We start from the raw sequence: 19017 nt of genomic DNA on the forward strand, positions 1-19017 counted from the left end.
TACCCTTTGACCCAGCAATACTACTACTTGGTCTATTTCCAAAGATAATTAGAGAAAAAGGAAAAAAACCTATATGTTCTAAAATGTTTATAGCAGCTCTCATTGTGGTGGCAAAAAACTGAAAAATTACAACAATGCCCATCCATTGAGGAACGGTTGAACGAGTTGTGTTCTATGGTTGTGATGGAATACTACTGTGCTATAATAACGATGAGTTCAATGAGTTTAGAGAAACATGGAAAACTTACACGAAATAATGGAGAATGAAATGAGAATAGCATACACAGTAATAGTAATATTATTTTAAGAATTACTTTGAGGAAATAAGTTATTATGTCTATTGTAAATACTCAAATTAACTATAAAGAGCATATGAAGAAAGACGCTATCTGCATCCAGAAAAAGAACTGATAAATAGAAGCCTGTATAGAATAATTTTACATATGTATACCTATTTGTGTCTAGTGGTAGCCATCTCTAGGGTGGAGGGAGGGGAGAAAAAAATTTAAAAAGAATAACAAAATTACATGATAGATTTTGTTGTATATTTGAAAGGAATAGCAAATTGTATATAGTGGAATTATGGTTTTATATGCAATCATCTTTTTATTGTACTGTGTTATGGAAATGCTTGTTTTATTCCATAATTTAAAAAAATTAAAGTAATTAAAAAAAGAACTGCCATAAATATTTTTGTATATTAGATCCTTTTTTCCTTTTCTTTGATCTCTCTGGATACAAACCTAGTAGTAGTACTGCCCTTTGGTCATAGTTCCAATTGTTCTAGAAAATGGTTGAACTAGTTTAAAACTCCACATTAATGGCCCTATTTTTCCATATCCCCTCCAGCATTGATCATTCCTTTTCTGTCATGTTAACCATTCTGATAAAGCATGCAGTGATACCTCAGTTATTTTAATTTGCAATTTTCTAATCAATAGTGATTGAGTATTTTTATGTGACCATTATAGCTTTAATTTCTTCTGAGAACTTCCTGTTTATATCCTTTGACCATTTACCAACTGAGGAATGGCTCTTGTTTTTACAAATTTGGACCCATTCTCTACGTATTTGAGAAATAAGGCCTTTATCAGAAAAACTTACTGTAAACTTCTTCCTCCTGTTTCCTGCTTTCCTTCCAATTTTGACTTCATTGGTTTCATGTGTGCAAAACCTTTTTCATTTCATGTAATCACAATTACCCATTTTTCTTCCCATGATGTTCTCTCTTGTATTGACCTACTCCATTTTTGACCTGGGCCTGTTTGCCTCTCCTTAGGTTATCTGGGACTCTCCCATTTCTGAGGGCTCATCATGTTGGTGCCAGACTTTGTTCCACACTGACTGACTTCAGCCCTGCTGTAGCTTGGAACTCCCAAGCACAATCGATCCACCAGCCTTACCCTCTTTCAGTAGCAGGATTACAACTGACCAGCTCTTATGATTATAAAACCAGGTGGAGAATGTATGTGTTGACAATGACCTGGGAAAGTACATGGGGCTAAAGAAGAGAGGGTTGCTAAGTAGTGGTAGGATCCTATAATATGGTTGGACCACAGTAGATATGTTTTTCATATATAATCTTCCCTGCACTGAATCACAAATCTCTTCAGTCTCCTGTGCTGTCTGTAGTTGCTCTCTTGGGACCCTGGGCTGGAATCTCTGTGACCCCCCATTAGTTACATGTCAATCATGTTTTACTTTTGAGCCTTTTCTACATTAAATGGGCAAGGAGTGGAGGAGAGTTGAAAAAATTCTACCAATTTTTCAGTTCCACCAACAATGTAGGAGTATACCTTTCTCCATAACCTGGAACTTTTTTAAAAATATCAGTTTTTGTTAATATCTTTTGTTTTTTTCTGTTGTCTTAATCTCACCCACTCCAACACCCTCCCCTTTCCAGAGAGCCATTTTGGGGCTGTTTCTTTGTTTATGCTGATATTCATGAGTCTACTAGACCCCCCTTTCCTTTATACACATGGTTATCTTAAAACCTATGTGAGGAACTGCATTTACTGTGGGGGAAGCAAGAAGTGGGAAGAAGATGTAGATATGAAGGAAAAGGAGAGACCAGTCAGCCTACAAATAAGAATCTAAAACTTTCTGTATTAGTAGCTTATAAGTTTGACAAGCTAAAATAAAAGGTGGCAGTAGCATGATATAGCAGAAAGAGGAAAGGACCTGAGTTTGAGTCTCAGCTCTGCTACATACAAACTTCATATCTTGGGCTTTGCATCTCTGAGTTCATTTTCTTGTCTATAGGAGAGTGATAAGGACATTTCTACTTAAAAGGAAAGAATTTGCGGGCAATAGCTGGACAGGAGTTCATGGATGGAGACGGCCATCAGTCTTAACCCTAGAAGGGACCCCCAAAAAATCATGCCTACTGGGCACCAGAGACTTCCCCAAAGGAAGCCTTTGGAATTCAAAGTTTGGATGATTGATCACCAACATGAGTGAGCTCCATGCCATCTGTCTTGCATACAGGAATACAACAACTTGGTACAGAGGCAGTAAATACCTCACACCTAGCCTGGAACTAAGAAAGGGCTCTGACCCAGATTGAGAGCATTTCCCTTTTTCCTCCCAGTGGTGGTGGTCCTGGGCTTCCCTTTCCCCCCACAGTCAGTCTAGAGGAACAGGAATTCCTACAGAAAAAGTAGAGAAACTCACAGAAGAATATTCTTCTCCCTTCCAGATGCCAAGCTGATCTTGATGGGACATAAGGAAAGGCAGTACCAATACCTTAGGACCTTGGGTTAAGCTCTAATTCTCTTTCTTTGAAGAATCATTCAGCAAACAAATCATTCCCCCTACCCCTATCCCCAGCCAGAGACCCAAGGTCTGCCTGTAGATTAAACATCAGCAGCCCACGGGGTACAAGTTAGGAAATAGAGAAGACACAGATTTTCAAATAATTTGCAATAACTTTATATTCATTTGACCTAGGCTAGTGGGTAATGATTGCTGGGTAGAAGTCAGTGCCATATCTTATCTTAGCAGCCTTCCCAGGGAAAAATTTAGAAATTTTCTCATTGAAATTCAGAAGGAAAGTCTAGAAATGATGGAAACCTCAGAAGGGAAAAGGGAAGGAGAGAAGGGACAGCAAGTCAAATACACGGTCTGTTAATAAGATTTGGAGCTACAAGAGAGCCAGGCCTTTACTTGCAGGCAGAAAGCAAACTTAATGGGACAAGATTTCATTGAACCAAAAACTGAAGATGAAGAGTCCAAGGCTCCAGAGAACTTGAGTCTCCACAGTCCTGCACAGTCCCATCACTTGTTGGCTCTCCTGCCTGAATTACTGGCCTAGAGACATCCTCTCCTAATTGGGGGTAGGGAGCAGAGAGGGCAGACAAGGTCTGGTTTCCCCTTATCAGAAATTCTGCTGGGCTGGATCTTTTATTGAGAGGAGAGCAGAGCTACATCCCTGGCTCCCCAAGCAAAGGGAATTACTAGAAATAATGTGATACCAAGAGAGGGGTTTGGGCCTGAGCCTGGAGCAGTTAAGAGAGTGATTTGCAACCTAATCTAAGAGCTGCTTGGGTCCTGTACCATCACTACCATCCTCCCCATCTTCACTCTGACACTTCAATTGCTGATTCACAGGGGATGAATCCAGTTCTCAGGGAGAACCGTTGGAAATTTGACTGACCATTGATGGGAAGGCTGCAGGTGGGAAGCCAATGCCCAGCAGGCCTTTCTGTTGCTTAAATGGGGCCAGTAGCTTAGCTGGGGAGTACAAGGGTACCAGGGGGGAAGGGAGGATATGGCTGTCCCCCTGAACCAGACTGGGGTCCATCTCCCAAGGACCAAACTGAGGACTCCAGATCTGTTCTGAGACAGGTACTGATTTACCCAACCTTCCACCTCAGGGGAAGAGCTGCCCCATTGAGGACATGAGGACAAGGACAAAAGTGGTGAGGTACGGGGCTGGGCGCAGGAAGGGTTGCCCACTCCAAAGTAACAATGGTGATCTGCTTTGCTGGAAAGTTGAACGGCACTTATTATCTGCTGCTATTTCAGAAAAACTGTCTTCATTGGGACTCTGAGTCTTGCTCTCTTGCCGCACCTAAGGAGAGGTATCGTTAGTTGGCAGCCTCTACCATCTCCAATAGGGTGTGGGGAGGAAGTGACATTGGACACAGAGACTCTTCTTCCCCCAAAAGAAGTGGATATACCCAGCCCAGAGAAGTAACCTATGACCTTTTTAACCTTCCCTTCAAAAGGAATGCTAGGAATGCTAGTTTGCTGCACCATGACATAGGAAAGACAGGCTAAGGATATAGCCAATGAACTGCTTTTACCAAGGTTCTGATCCCTGGACATGAATACACAGTTGAGACCTTTTCCTGCTCCTCCATCCATAGGGATGAGGGGGCAATCCAGCTTTAGGGGAGCTCTTTGTAGGGATGTAATGGGGACGCTCACCCTAACCCCATGAAAAGCCAAGATGGCGGCCTTGCTGTTTGGGCATCACCTGTTCCACTTTCTGAAAGACTCTCAGGAGGTTGTCCCGAAGCAGACCCTGCAGTTCCTTCTCACTCCAGCCCCGTCTCAGCAGCTCTTCAATCAAAGCAGGGTATTTGGAGACATCTTCCAGGCCTTGTGGAAACCTGCAAGTAACCAACTTTCACCAACGTGCCCATCTGACTTTCACCCATGGGCTTTTTTGGAGAGGTCTTCATTGTTATACAGTGCTCACACCTTCCTCTGAATTCCTATAGTTTAGCATGTGCTTGCTAGTACTGGCTGGTCTTTCCTGTGAGCAGGTGCCACCTTAGGGCTAATTACACCTTCCCCAGTGACAACCATTGAGGATGGTGGATGAAGCCAAGGAAGAATCCAGGCTTCACTCTCCTCTTCCTTCATTCCAAAAATTCTCTTCTCTCCAGGGACAATGACCCAGCTACTTCTCGCATTTCCCAGATAAGGAGGAATCCTTTTCCAGGCTCTCTTGCCTGGAGACCAGGAGCAATATGGAGTCTGACCTTCAACCTTCCCATTCTCTCCAAGGTCAAACCTGCTGTGTGAAGCAGGGGACAGACCATCCTACAAAGCAGTTGTACACTGTCTATATGCACCATCATTATCATCAATAAACATTTATTGAGGCTAATTAGATGAGGTGGCTTGGTGGATAGAGTGCTAGGAGTGGCGTCAGGAAGACATGTTTGTTAGATCAATTCTAGCTTCACATACTTAATAGCTGTGTGATCCTGTGTAAGTCACTTATCCTTATATCTCAGTTTCCTTGACCTTAAAATGGGGATAATAACCTACATCACAATCAGATAATATTTGTTAAAAGCACTTAGCACAGTGCCTGGCACATCGTAAGCAATAAATAAAGAAATATTCTCTTCTCCTTCCCTTCCCCAGTGCCTTGTGCTGAGCTTGGAGGGATGTAAAGAATTGAAGCTATGACCTCAGCCAGCTTTGTGTAAAGTTTATGCTTTCTGGGGTAGCAAAAAACTGGAAACTAAAAGGGACGTGTACTCATCTAGTGGGGAATGGCTGAACAAGCTGTGGTTTATCAATGTAATGAAATATTATTGAGCTGAAAAAAACAATAAAGGGGCTAGTTTCAGAGAAACGGGGGAAGACACTGATGAACTGATGGAGAGTGAAGTGAGAAGAACCAGGAAGTCAGCTTATACAGTGACAAAAATACGGCAAAGACCAGCAATTTTAAGAGCATCAAGAAGTCCAAGCAATGACCAACCATGATTCTAGAGGACCCAAAATGAAGTGTGCTCCCTGCCTCCTGCCAGAGAGGTGATAGACTCAAAATGAAGAATGACAAACATATTTCTGAGCATGTGGGAAGTGGGCAGCTGGGTGACATAGTGGATAGAGTGCTGGGCCTGGAGTCAGGAAGAGTCATGACAAGTTCAAATCTGACCTCTGACACTTACTTGCTGTGTGACCCTGGGCAAGTCACTTAACCCTGTTTGCTTCAGTTTCCTTATCTATCGAATGGGCTGGAGAAGGAAACGCAAACCACTCCAACCTTTGCCAAGAAAACCCAAATGGGCTCATGAAGAGTCAGACACAACTGAAAAGACTGAACAGCAACAAATGTGGGAATAAGCTTTAATGGACAATGCATATTTATTATGAGGGTTTTCTTTTCTTCTTCAATTGGGTATAAAAGGTAGGAAAAAAGTGATTGGGGGGAGGGGGAAACGCCTAAATTTTTTGAAAGAAAGTTAAAATTTAGCTGGGGAGCCATTGACTTGACAAGATAACCAGAACATCCAGCAGTATGGAATCAGAGAGAGATTACGGGTGCAGGTAACACCTGTTAAAGGAGCTCAGAGCAGGGAGTGGCCACTGTGGGCTGCAATAATGAGAGAAGGTTTGTCCAGGAAGGGAGACTGGGACAAGGAGAAGGGAATTCCAGGTAGCACAGGAATGTGAATAAAATGTGATAATGACTCCTGATGAGATTTAGAGTTGGGAGAGCAGGTTCAGGTGTGAAAGAATTCACTTAGACCTTCTCTGGAGCCACTAGGAGCTTCACTGACACAAAAACAGCACAGGTCTCCTAGCAAGAAAGCTAAGTGGGACTCTGCTATTTGGGTGAGTTATGCCTATAGAAAGGTTTCAGAATGATGAAGTAGTTTTAGGGGTTTTTATGGGGGTTGAAGATTAGGGACAGGACAAGGAAGATGGATGATGGGATAGGAAGCACAAGATAAGGGAGATAGGGGAAATTTTATGATCCAGGGTAGTGGGAGACAAGGAATTTTATGGTCCAGGATAAGGGGGAAGTTTTATGGTATTTCAAAATAAGGGGAAGAGACTTTAGGATGCCTTCAGGATAGAGAATAAATTAAGGGCTTCATAAAGTATTGGAAAAGCAACTCTTAACCCTTAGGGCACCATTTGTATCCTCCTCATTTCCAAGGAAGCCATCCTCCATGTTTCCCTTGATGTATTTGAGTAGAGGGGAGTGGGCACATAGGGGAGAAGTCACAGAGAAACGTTGGGGTCAAACTGTGGAATCCTTTTAATGGCTAATGGCTAAGGACAGTGAGCTTTCTGTGTTCTGCAATGGGGTATCATGGAGGGTTCTTGTGCCTGTGACCAGATAGGCAGAGTTGGGTTTTTAAAATTAATCTATGATTTATTTAATGATTAAATTTAATTTAATTAGTTAATGTGTGTGCAGGCAGTAAACTTTATGTCTAGGACACATCACAATGTTTCTGGGTAAGAAGACTAGAGTACCTTCAGTTGGGCAAGTGAAAGCAAGATGGGGAGGTGGGAGAGAGGAAGAGCTTGCCCCAACCTATCCATCCTCTGTCAGTTTTCTCTTTGAGTATTCATCCTTAACAACTAGATGCTAAATTCTATCGTTTCTAATTGTTGATGACAATGCCTCTCAAATTCAATATTCTCTAAATTTAGTTTCCTGGGGCTTAGTCCTGTCCAAGTTAGGGCTCTAGGAGTCTGGATGAAAGGAGGGAGGGGCTCGCCTCAGAGAGACCAGTGAGGCATGAATGAATGAGGGTGACATTACTATGAAGAGAAATGAGGGAATGGGTAGAAGGGATATCAGAAAGGAAAAATCAACAGGGCTGAGGAATGACTGGATGCAGGGATGGGGAGTCATCAGGCCTAATTTCAAGAAGAGAAACAGGAAGACCAAAAAGGCTTTAGAGAAAAGAGGATGAGTTGGTTTGAGAGGTGCAGAATTTGAAGTAACAGGGCGATGGACGTCCACTGCGAGGAAACTTCTCTAACCCCTCTCCATTCCAGGGCCTTCCTTCTAATAATTATTTGTTGCTCAGTCATTTCAATAGTGCCCAACACTCTGTGACCCCATTTTGGGTAGTTTTCTTACTAAAGATAGAGGAGTAGTTTGCCATTTCCTTCTCTAGTTCATTTTACAGATGAGAAAACCAAGGCAAACAGAGCTAATTAACTTGCCCAGGGTCACACGGGTAGTGTCTGAGGCCAGATTTGAACTCATGAAGATGAATGCTCCTGATTTCCAAGCCCAGTGTTCTATCCACTGCACCACCTAGCTGCTGGGTAACTTTAATTATATAATAACATACAATTACACAATAATACATTATTTTATATATAAGGTATAAGATAGAGAATATACTAATGTGTTATTTGTTACATAATTACATGGTAATTATATACGGTATGTCATATATAATATAATATGGTATATAATGATACAGTATATACTACATATACACTATATAATTATATATTAACATATAATGTATTATGTAATTACATAATATATAACACACTATATACTCTATCATTATATAGCACGTAATGGTATAGTAGGGAATGTACTATAAATACGGTATAGAACAAATTACATATATCATATAATTATATAATAATCAATATTATCATGTGGTCATTTAATTCTCATTTACCATTTACCCTCCATGTAATTTGCTCTGTATATATATATATGTATATATACACACATGTATGTAAACATACATAGATGTACATATACATACATATGTGTGTGTATCACATACAATGTATACACATTTGTAAGTTGTCTCTCCCGTTGGATTATAAACTCCCTGAGGTCAGGGACTGTCTTTTCTCTCTTTGTGTAATTCCAATATTTAGCACAGTTCCTGGCACACAGTAGGAGATTAATAAATGTTTATTGCTTCTTTGGTTGACATCCAAAGGAAGATGGAAGGAGGGAGAGGAACTGAAATTCAGGAAGAAGTTATCATTCTTGGAGAATCATGAGTATAAAGGTGATCACTGAAACAGTGGGAATCGGTAAGATTTACTAAGGAGAAAGTATAGAGGAAGGAGGTTGGGGGCTAAGGCCTGAACTCTGGGTGATCTGACTGAGGGTGCAAGAGAAAGAAAAGAGATGAGCAAAAAAAATCAAGATGGTGGGAGAACCCAGATAGGTCAGTGTCAAAAAGGCAAAGAGAAAAGAAAAATGTCTAGGAGGAGAGTGGGCAACCGTGTGGCCTAATGCAGAGGGAGGTAAAGGAAGGTAAGGTCTGAGGGGATCCCGATCACTAGGTGATGTCGAGGTCCGTTGAGGCATTGGCTGACCACAAGCCTAGGAGCAACTCAATGTTATACCGAATTTGGAAAGTGACATGAGACCTTAGAGAGAGAGAGGTTTAGGTAGAGTGGTGGGGTGAGAGGCCAGATGACAGGTCTGGATGACCCCTGGCAGCCCTTAATTTCTGGGTGTCTGAGTTGAGGAGGGAATGCTGGCTGCGGGTATAGCCTAGGCTTTTGTGAAGTATGGAACTGAAAGGAATGGGTGAGATGGGGCTGAACGTTGGTGCTGTTCAATGGTGTTGGGACATCACTTTCTCCTGGTTTTCTTCCTTCCTCTCTGACCAGCCCTCAGTCTCCTTTGCTGGGGCCTCCTCCAGATCACGTCCTCTCACCATAGGTGTTCCTCAGGGCCCTCTTCTCCATCTATACTATTGCTTTTGGTGATCTCATCAGCCCCCTAGAATTTAATCACCATCTCTAGGCTGATGATTCTCAAATCTACCTTTTCTGCCACAAACAGGTGGCCTCCAATCTTGCACCTCCAACGGACCTTCAAGATGTCTCAAACTAGATGTCTGGTAGATAACTCGACATGTCCAAAACAGACCTTATTATCTTTTCCCCTAAACCCTCCCCAATTCCTACCTTCCCTATTACTGTCCCTTCCAGTCCCTAGGGCTCACAGCCTAGCGTTCATCCTGGACTCCTCACTCTCTCTCACCCCCCATATCTGAGCTGTCGCCAAGTCCTGTTGATCTCATCTCTTGAACACACCCCCTTCTCTCCTCTGATACTGCCCCCACTCTGGTGCAGACCCCATCACCTCATGGCCAGACTACTGCAGTAGCTGTTGGTGGGTCTGCCTGCCTCAAGTCTCTCCCCATTCGTCCATCTTACACTCAGCCACTGCCAAAGCACAGGTCTGATCATGTCATCTTCCTGTGGTCCCCTATTTCAATGAGTAAATACAAAATCCCCTGCTTGGTGTTCAAAGCCTTTCATAACCTAACAAGATACGCACCCCCCGCACACACACACACTTTTCCTATCTTACATCTCACTCCCAAACACATTCTCTTCAATCCAGTGACATTGGCCTCCTGGTTGTTCTATGAAAAAGACACTCCACGGATGTTTTCTCTGGAATGTCCTTCTCCTCATCTCTCCTGGCTATCCTCCCTGTCTCATCTACAGGAAGCCTTCCCCAGCCCCAACTTCCTTCTCTTAACTCTCTCTGACTTATCCTATCTACAGTATGTTCTTACTGTCTTTCCTACTGGACTGTAACCTTTTAGAGGGCAAGGTCTGTCTCTTGCCTCTTTTTGTTATCTCCAGAGCTTACCACAGTGTCTGGCACATAGTAGGCACTTCATAAATGCTTACTGATTAACTGATTGATTGATGATGCCAATGTATTTGATACCTCCTACCACAAAGGCCTTTCCCACCCAACCCAGATTGGTGGATTTGAAATCACAGGGACTAGGTTCAGATCCTAGCTTTGCCAGTACTACCTGTAGGACCTTGAACAAGTCACTTAACCTCTACAGACCTCAATTTCATCATCTATAAAATGAGGAGATTGAACTATGAGACCTTCCAGCTCTTGAGTCTTCTTTCTGAATCCCTGGCACTTAGCATGGTACCTGGCACATAGTAGGTACTTAATGAATGTTTGTTGACTCTCTACTGACAGGTCCCCATAGTTAACTCTAAGGAAAGAGAAATAAGATACTCACTTGGCAACACCATCATAGTCTCCTCCAATCCCCATGGACTCGGCTCCTATGACCTTCTTTATATGGTCAAAGTGATCTAAGGAACAAAGCACCAGAGATTCTCAGCACGGGGGAAGATGGGAGGTTCATGACCTTCCCTTCCTCCAGATCCCTCTCCTCCCACCTCAGCCAGGGGGCCAGGGGTGTGACCCTCACCTGCTACTGTGGAGATGTTGGCCAACAGCTGACACTGAATCACGCCTACAGAGAAGGTCACCATCACGATGCCTCCATTTCTTTTCTGTGGAGCCAGACACAACCTCTCAGAGCAGTTAGTGAGGTTGTCTTGGGGCAGGTCAAGATCCATTCATGCTTTCTCATTATTCTTGTATCCTATCCTCCTATAAATCCTACATCAAGACAACCTTCCCATTCCCCACACCTCACTCATCCTCTTTCCAAGGAATTGGAACTGAACACTTCAAGCAGGCTAGAGACTAGAGGACAGGAAGAATCTGCAGGAAGCTGAGTGGGATGCTCTGCAGCAACCCTCAATCCAGATCGCTCCCTTCACTTAACCCTTCTGTGCCACAGCGTCCTCATCTATAAAATGCAATATCTGGATTCTGATGATCTCTAAGAAACCTCAACTTTAAATCCTATGATCCTAAGTCCTCTGCTCACTCTGGGGGTCCCTGGCTTCTGTGATGGATTGTGATGGGGAGGGAGAGAACCTATGAACGCAGGCAGGAGTGTCTGCCACACTGCTCCTTCCTTTCCTATCCCTTGGGCTCAAGGAGAGCCGGACGGTGGCCACTCCATGGATGGAAGCTTGGCCCTCTTGCATGTACTCTATGACCACATCTGTAATACACCCTAGTGAAGATAACAAGGTTTTGGGGAGTTGAGGGAGCTCTAGGGATGGGAGGAAAGGGTCCGAAGCATCTCAGGTCCTGCATTCTGCAGGGCTATGATGGCTCACCAACTGCTTCAGGAGTCTGTCGGGCACATTCCTCGAGTTGTTGCATACTGAGAAGGCAGATGAATGAGAGAAGATCACTGGAGCCCGAGACACAATCATCGCACTTGTGGCTGTGGCATCAGACGTATGAGAGAGGTCCACCATCATACCCAGACGGTTCATTTCCTGTATCACTGTCTGGAGCATCAAGGTAAAGAGGGAAGCAGGTAGGATTGGGGAGAGCAAGATGGAAATAATTTTAGTACAACAAGCTAGGGAATGCCTTCAGGAGTGGATCACAGAGCCCGCTATGGTGAGGGAACCTGGAGGTCAGGCCATGCAAAGATCACTTGAAGGAATTGGGAGCATTTAGCATGAAGACGGGACATGACAGCTGCTTTCAAGGACTGTCCAGGGGAAAAAGAGCTAGTTTTATTCTGCTTGGCATCAGAAGGCAGAGCTAGAAGCTCTGGAGAGAAAGGTCAGAGAAGAAGATTTCAGCTCAGTACAAGAAAAAACTTCCCAATAACCTTGTCTACCAAAAAGTTAACTGAGATGCCTCTGGAAGTTGTGAGCTCCCCATCCCTGGAAGTCTTCAGAAGAACCACTGGCAGCTGGGTTCTTGTACCAGTTGCACTAGATAACCTTTGAGGTCCCTGAGACTCGGTGGGCCCAACCTCCCACTCCATTCCTGAGACCTCTTACCTCACCAAAACTACTTAGTCCCTTAACATATGGGTAAAAATGATGCAGGCCCTTGGTGGAGCTCTCAGCCCTGTAAGACATGGCAGAAGAACATAGCAAATTAGCTAGAACAGACACAAAGCTAGCATCTCTCAACTTTGAACATCCAATCAATTCCTCCAAACGATACCTTACTTCCTCTAAAAGAAGAAGGAAGGATACCAAGATTTTGAAAATCTTCCTAGAACCAGGGCCAGTGCGGGCAGGGTCAGGGGAAACACTGAACTAGAACTCTTGGATTACTCTGGCGATGATCTGGGTCACCCATCTCCTGACAGAGAACCAGACACGTTGATGGACATGGCCAGTGTGGAAATCTGTTTTGCTTGATTATGGAATGTTTGTTCTAGGGTTTTTGTGTTTTTCTGTTAAATTGGGGATAGAGGGTGGGGGAAAGAAAATGAAAGTCTGTTCATTGAAAAATGGAATTTAGGGTAGGAATTCCCTTCCCCTCCCCCCACACACAAACAAAACTCTTGTTATCCTTACCAGGGTGTGTTACAGAAATGTGTTAAAGTCATATAGCGCACTCCGAGGTCATAGAATGCCCGCAAGATGGCCAGGCTGCTATCCATGGAGTGTCCACCTTCCACTCCAATCAGGCAAGCCAGTTTCCGGCTCTCCTTAAGCTCTGGGGAGAGAGAAGAAGGATTAGTGGGTCCCAAAGCAGAGAGCTGCTATTTTGGAGGGGAGGGGAGATGAGGAAAGGGGATGAGGGGAAGAGAACCAGGGGAACCCCTGGTTCCTTCCAATTCTCAATCCCCTTCTCAGGGTATTGCTGCCAATGGCTATGAGAAGCCCACCCTGCACCCCTACCGACCCCAAGGGAGCTGACCCTTCTCTGGAGTACAATCAGGGGCACTATGGTTTGCCCTTGGAGTCTGCAGAGAGATTATGCCTTCCACCATTACACTCAGGCTCCAAGGTCCCTTTGAGACACTTTTGGGTCAATGTGCATGTATCTGGGGGATCCCCCTGCACACAGGGCTCTCATGTCAGGTCCTGGCATTTAGGGTAAGAGGGAAAGGGGCTGAAGACCTAGGGGCTCTCTGGGAGGGGTGGGGCTCATTCCTTTCCCCTGCCCCCCAAATCCCAAGAGGTGTAACCTTGGGCTGAGCTCACGAACTCCAATTCTTCATAAGCATTGCACATCCGCTTGATGACATCAATCTGCTCCAGGGTTAGGCGCAAAGCATCTTTGTCCTGAGTCTGACAGGGGACATAGGCTGACCAGAACTAGGGGAGACATAAGACATGACACTCAGAGCCTGAGAGAATACCTGGAAAACCCTCCTTGAGCCTCATTTCCTTTCTCCCATTAAATGCCAGGCCTTTAACCCAGAAACCTGGTCTGGGGAATGAGGGGATACAGGAGGGTGAATCAGGAATATGGGGCTGGGAGTTTAAACTCGCAGGGTTTGAGGACTCCTGGTTCCTTCTAATTCCAAAATAAAATTTATGATTCTCCTCTCTCTCCTCTCCTCTCTCCTCTCTCTATGAGATAAGTACCCATTCTGTCCTTGCAACTCACATTGCCAGCCTGTCCTTCTAGCCCTTGCCTGTCACTATTGCAGCGGCCTCCTAAATGACCTCTCTGCCTCAAATTTCTACCTACTCCCATCATCTCCACAAAGCTGCCAAATCTAAGATCTGCCCATGTCACCCCTTTATCCAATAAAATCCAGTGACTCCCTATGGCTTCCAGCATAAAATATAAATCCACCATTTGGTTTTAAAGTTCTTCACAGTTTTGATTACATAAAATTTAAAAGTTTTTGCACAAATACAACTAAAACAGCTAAAATTGGAAAAGAAATATGTAAGTGATTATAGAACACTGAAAGCAAAAATAAAATAATCAATAAAAAAAGAAAAAAAGAAAATTGGAAAAGAAGTGGGAAATGGGGGTAGGGAACTTTTCAGCAAGTTTCTGCTAAAAATCTCATTTCTAAGATACGTAGGGAAATGAGTAAAATTTATAAGAAAAGGGGCCATTCTCCAATTGATAAGTTGTCAAGGGATATGAATAGGTAGTTTGCAGGGGAAGAAATTCATGCTATCGACAACCATGTGAAAAATTGCTCTAGATCACTAATACTTGGAGAAATGCAAATTAAAATAACCCTAGGATGCCACCTCACATCTATCAGTTTGGCTGAGATGACAGAAAAGGAAAATGACAAATGTGCAGAACCAGGGGAACACTGTATACTGCAACAGCCTATCACAGGATGATTAACTGTGAATGACTTAGCTATTCTCAGGAATACAGTGAAGGACTTATGGAAAATGCAATCTACATCCAGGGGAAGAACTGATGGAGTCTGAATGTAGATCAAAGCATGCTTTTGGTTCAGTCTTTTCAGTAGTATCTGACTCTATGTGACCCCATTTGGGATTTTCTTGGCATCAAGATACTGGAGTACTTTGCCACTAACTTTTGTAGCTCATTTTACAGCTGAGGAAACTGAGGCAGATGGGGTGAAGTGACTTGCCCAGGGTCATACAACTAGTGTCTGAGGCCAGATTTGAACTCAAGAAGATGAGTCTTCCTGACTCTAAGGCTAGAGCTCTATCCATTGCCCCACCTAGCCAGCCACTTTTTAAATTTCGCTAGTCTTGTTTTCTAGTCTGTTTTTCTCTTTTGCATCATGGATGATATGGAAACCTTTTGCGTGACTGCACATGTATAATCTATATTAAATTACTTACCCTCTCAAAGAGGGGAGAAGGGAAGGAAAGAGATTTTTGAACTAACATTTTTTTAAAATGTTAAAATTTTTTGTTTTCATGTGGTTGAGAAAATTAAAATCAAATGTAAAAAAATGATGATGGGGATAGTTTCAGAGAAATTTGGGGAAATTCGTATGAACTGAGGCAGAGTAAAGTGAACAGAATAAGGAGAACAATTTATATAATAAGAAAAATATTATAAAGATAAACAACTTGGAAAAACTTAGGAACTCTGGTCAACCCAATTCCTGCCCACCTTTGGAGAGAGAGCTGATGGACTCAGAGGGCAAACTGAAACATAAATTTTTTATGGATATGGCTACTTTGGGAATTTGTTTTACTTGATTCTCCATATTTTTAAGGGGCAGCTAGGTGGCCCAGTGGATAGAATGCTGAGCCTTCAGTCAGGAAGATCTGAATTCAAATCCAGCCTCAGATACTTAGTAGCTGTGCGACCCTGGGCAAGTCACTTTACCTTGTTTGCCTCAGTTTCCTCATCTCTAAAATAAAGGGGAGAAGAAAATTGTAAGCCACTCTGGTATCTTTGCGAAGAAAAGCCCAAAAGGGGTCATGAAGAGTCAGACTTGACTGAAATGACTGAACATGTTTGTAATATGTTTTGGTTTCTTTTGTTTTTTCACTGAGTGAGGAAGGAAAAGGCAGGAGGGAGAAGATTCAGAAATGAAAATAAAAGAAAACTGAATTTAAAAAAAAATTATGCTAACAACAACTCGCAGATACTCATTTAAATCCTGGGGATAAGAATGAGGAATATAAACTTCAGATCCAATTTCTTCTCACATGTATTGTTCATCCTAGCAAGGCCTAGAACATTAGACTTCAAGCCAGGAGACTTGGGTTTGAAATCCTGTCTCAAACATTTCCTAGCTCTTTCACTCTGGGTAAGTCACTAACCTCCTCTAGCCTCACTTTCCTCATCTGTAAAATGAGGGAGCTGGAAGAGATAGGAGTTTAGATCACATGGGCTACATGTTCCTTACAGTACTATCTGTGAATCCTATGGATAGGCATTTATTAAACACCAAGTGTTTATATATACTTGTATATTTTATATCGATATGTAAATATCGATATAAAAATTCAATTTATTTATATATTTATATATAGACATAAAATATATTTTGTATCTATTTATATGACATATTCATATATTTTTATATATTTTATTAAATTATATATTAATTATATGTATTATATTATATATAAATACAGTACGTAAAATATGTCACATAAGTATATACAAATAAAAATATATTATTATATTTAAAATGTAATATAATATAAATATATTTTATATATAAATAGCTGGGCAGGGGATAATGGTAGCGAATGAGGAGGGCTAGGCGGCTGGTCAATGCAGACCATATTTGGAGGTTATACCTGGGCTCCCACCATCCCTGCTTGAAGCTTCTGGATGTTGGTTTGACTTCTGTTGAAGGTTCTCAGGTTGAGATCTTGAAGTCTGTTCCAACTAACCCATCTCAGGATTCCTGGTAAGTCATTGTGGCTACAGGAGAGAAAGCCAGAGATGAGAGGTCAAGAGCCAAGGTCAGAAAGAGCTCAGGACACCACTCAGGGGGGACTGAGAGGAGGGAGAGAAATCCAAGGTCAGGGAGAACTGAGGGTGGAGATGAGAGTCCTCTGGTGGGAAGGCTCGAATGCAGTGACTTATATGATGCCCTAGAGAAGTGGTGTGGGTTATTAGAAAATGGGGTTCAAATCCCAGCCCTGACATTTCCAAGATGGGAGAAGTCACTTTAGGTCTGGATCTTTGGTTTTTTCATCCATAAAAATGGAAATAATGATAATTATAACAGCTAGCATCTATTTATCTCTGGGAGTTTTGCAAAGTGCCCAACCTACCTTATCTCGTGCAACCCTCACACTCACCATATCAGGCAGTTGATAGTACTGTCCCCATTTTACAGATGAGGAAACTGAGGCAGGCAAAGGTTCAGTGACTTGGCCAGGGTCGCATAGCTAGTGAGTATCTGAGACCAGCTTTGAAATCAGACCGATAAGTTCAATGCTTTGGTCCATCTACCTACCTTAAAAATGAGGCCAGGCCTCCCCAGCTCACTTCACATTTCTACAAAAATGTGAATTTCTTGTTGGAGATGAAACAATGCTCTGACTTGGGTCACTCAGGTCCAGCAAGGTCCCTGGTGGGGCAGGGGAAAGGCCCAGACCTAGGGCGGATGAACTGGACTTGCCCATTGTCATGGAGACCCAATCCCTGCCTCAGTTTACCCTTGGTGCCTGGGAGGGTTGGGGTGGGAAGGAGGCAGGTACATACATACCCATCAATAAGCGGGTAAGCTTTCATGAGGGCGTGGGCTTTGTCCCTTAGCTCAGAGCTGGCGCAAGGGGCTGTGCCCACCCCCAGCAGCAGCAGCACCAGCAGCTGCAGTCTCCATGCCCTCTTCATGCCCACAAAGGTGCCCTGTAAACCCAGGGTAGGCCTCAGCCACATGTTGTACAGAGGGAGGGATTCAGGGGTCCTACTGCGAAGGTGGGTCGGGCGAAGATGCTGGAAACAAAACAAAAGGAAGAGGCAGCAGTTTCCCATCAGGCCTGGGGGGATGCAGCCACATGGGACCCTGGAGACTGGGGGTGGTGGGCGGAGCCCCGGGGCAGAGCTCCCTGGGCCAGGAAGGAAGGGGCTTCAGGGTCCTGCCCACCTCCCCGAGGTGGAGTCTTGTGTCACTCTGTATCTCTTTCTCCTCCTGTGTCAATTACCAGAAGGAGGGACTGAGCTCAGCTCCCAGCCCCAACTCCTGAGCTGTGTCTTTGTCCTCCTGGCCTCAGTGTCCTCACCTGAAAAAACAAGGGGATTGGATTAGATGATGTCATCCAGTTCTGCAATTCAATGACTTTCAGGGCCCCCTCCCCCGCCAGGGATAAGATCTCATCTCAAATGGGCCCCCCCACCACAGAACCCAAACCCAGGTATCAGAGATGCAGGGTAGAGTCAAGAGACCATTTCACTGGGGGTCAGGAGACCCGGGTTTGTCTCCCCTTGGGTGAGATAGCCTCAGTTTCCATCTTTTCAAAATGAGGAAGGAGGACACCGAAAAACTGTAAAGGCCCAGGATTCTAGCTGTAGTGAATTGTGTCTAGGGATGAGTCAGAGGTGAGGGAAACCCATCTCATTGAGCAGCATAAGATGGGAGTAGATATGGCAGAATGTGACCCTGGAACCCTGTCCTGCTGGTGAGGTCAGAGGATAGGAGACTTTGAGCTAAAAGGGACTTTAGGGGTCATCTAACCAAGTCCTGTCATTTTACGGATGAGAAAGCTGAGGAAGAGAAAGGTTAAGATCTGCCTAGCATCACACAGCTAGTGTCCAAAGTGAGATTTCAATGCAGGGCTTTCTGACTCCAAGTCTAAGACTCTACCCATATATTATGTTGACTCTTGGTAATCATTTTATTCATTTGTATGTCTACCTATCTTTCTTCCTTCCTTTCTTTCTCTATTTGTCTGTTTGCCTATCTGTCTATCTATCTGACCTATCTGTCTAACCTTTCTACCTATCTGTCTATTTAACCTATCTATCTATGTATATCTATCTATCCATCTAACCATTCTACCTCCCTATCTACCTATCTAACCTATATATCTAACCTTTTTATGTATCCGTATTATTTATCTAACCTCTCTATCTATCCATCTTTATCTATCTAACCTTTCTATCTACCTATTTAACCTTTTTAATGTATCCATATTATCTATCTACTTTTCTACCTACCTATCCATCTAACCTTTCTATCTATCCATCTAACCTATCTAACCTTTTTATGTGTCCCTATT

The 19017-nt window shown here is 43.4% G+C and overlaps 1 protein-coding gene across 11 annotated transcripts in view; it reads right to left on the minus strand.

Moving 5' to 3' along the window:
• Window positions 1-2907: 2907 nt before the first annotated feature.
• The window catches only part of LOC140521270 (dipeptidase 2-like), a 38197-nt gene continuing 22087 nt past the window's right edge, over window positions 2908-19017 (minus strand). For 8 of the 11 annotated variants that reach the window (XM_072636131.1, XM_072636132.1, XM_072636130.1 and 5 more), the window contains 11 exons: window positions 17944-18021; window positions 17505-17734; window positions 16585-16711; window positions 13557-13686; window positions 12940-13081; window positions 12412-12481; window positions 11728-11904; window positions 10962-11046; window positions 10767-10842; window positions 4481-4616; window positions 2908-4072 (listed from right to left, as the gene is read on the minus strand). In XM_072636131.1, the coding sequence (XP_072492232.1) occupies window positions 3872-4072; window positions 4481-4616; window positions 10767-10842; window positions 10962-11046; window positions 11728-11904; window positions 12412-12481; window positions 12940-13081; window positions 13557-13686; window positions 16585-16711; window positions 17505-17677 (1317 nt within the window). In that variant the 5' untranslated portion in view covers window positions 17678-17734; window positions 17944-18021 and the 3' untranslated portion in view covers window positions 2908-3871. Of the gene's footprint in view, window positions 4073-4480; window positions 4617-10766; window positions 10843-10961; window positions 11047-11727; window positions 11905-12411; window positions 12482-12939; window positions 13082-13556; window positions 13687-16584; window positions 16712-17504; window positions 17735-17885; window positions 18022-19017 lie in introns of all 11 variants that reach the window. The other 3 variants (XM_072636134.1, XM_072636126.1, XM_072636135.1) reach the window with 2 other exon arrangements.

This window comes from Notamacropus eugenii, chromosome 1 (genome assembly GCF_028372415.1).
Source record: "Notamacropus eugenii isolate mMacEug1 chromosome 1, mMacEug1.pri_v2, whole genome shotgun sequence".
NCBI lineage: Eukaryota > Metazoa > Chordata > Mammalia > Diprotodontia > Macropodidae > Notamacropus > Notamacropus eugenii.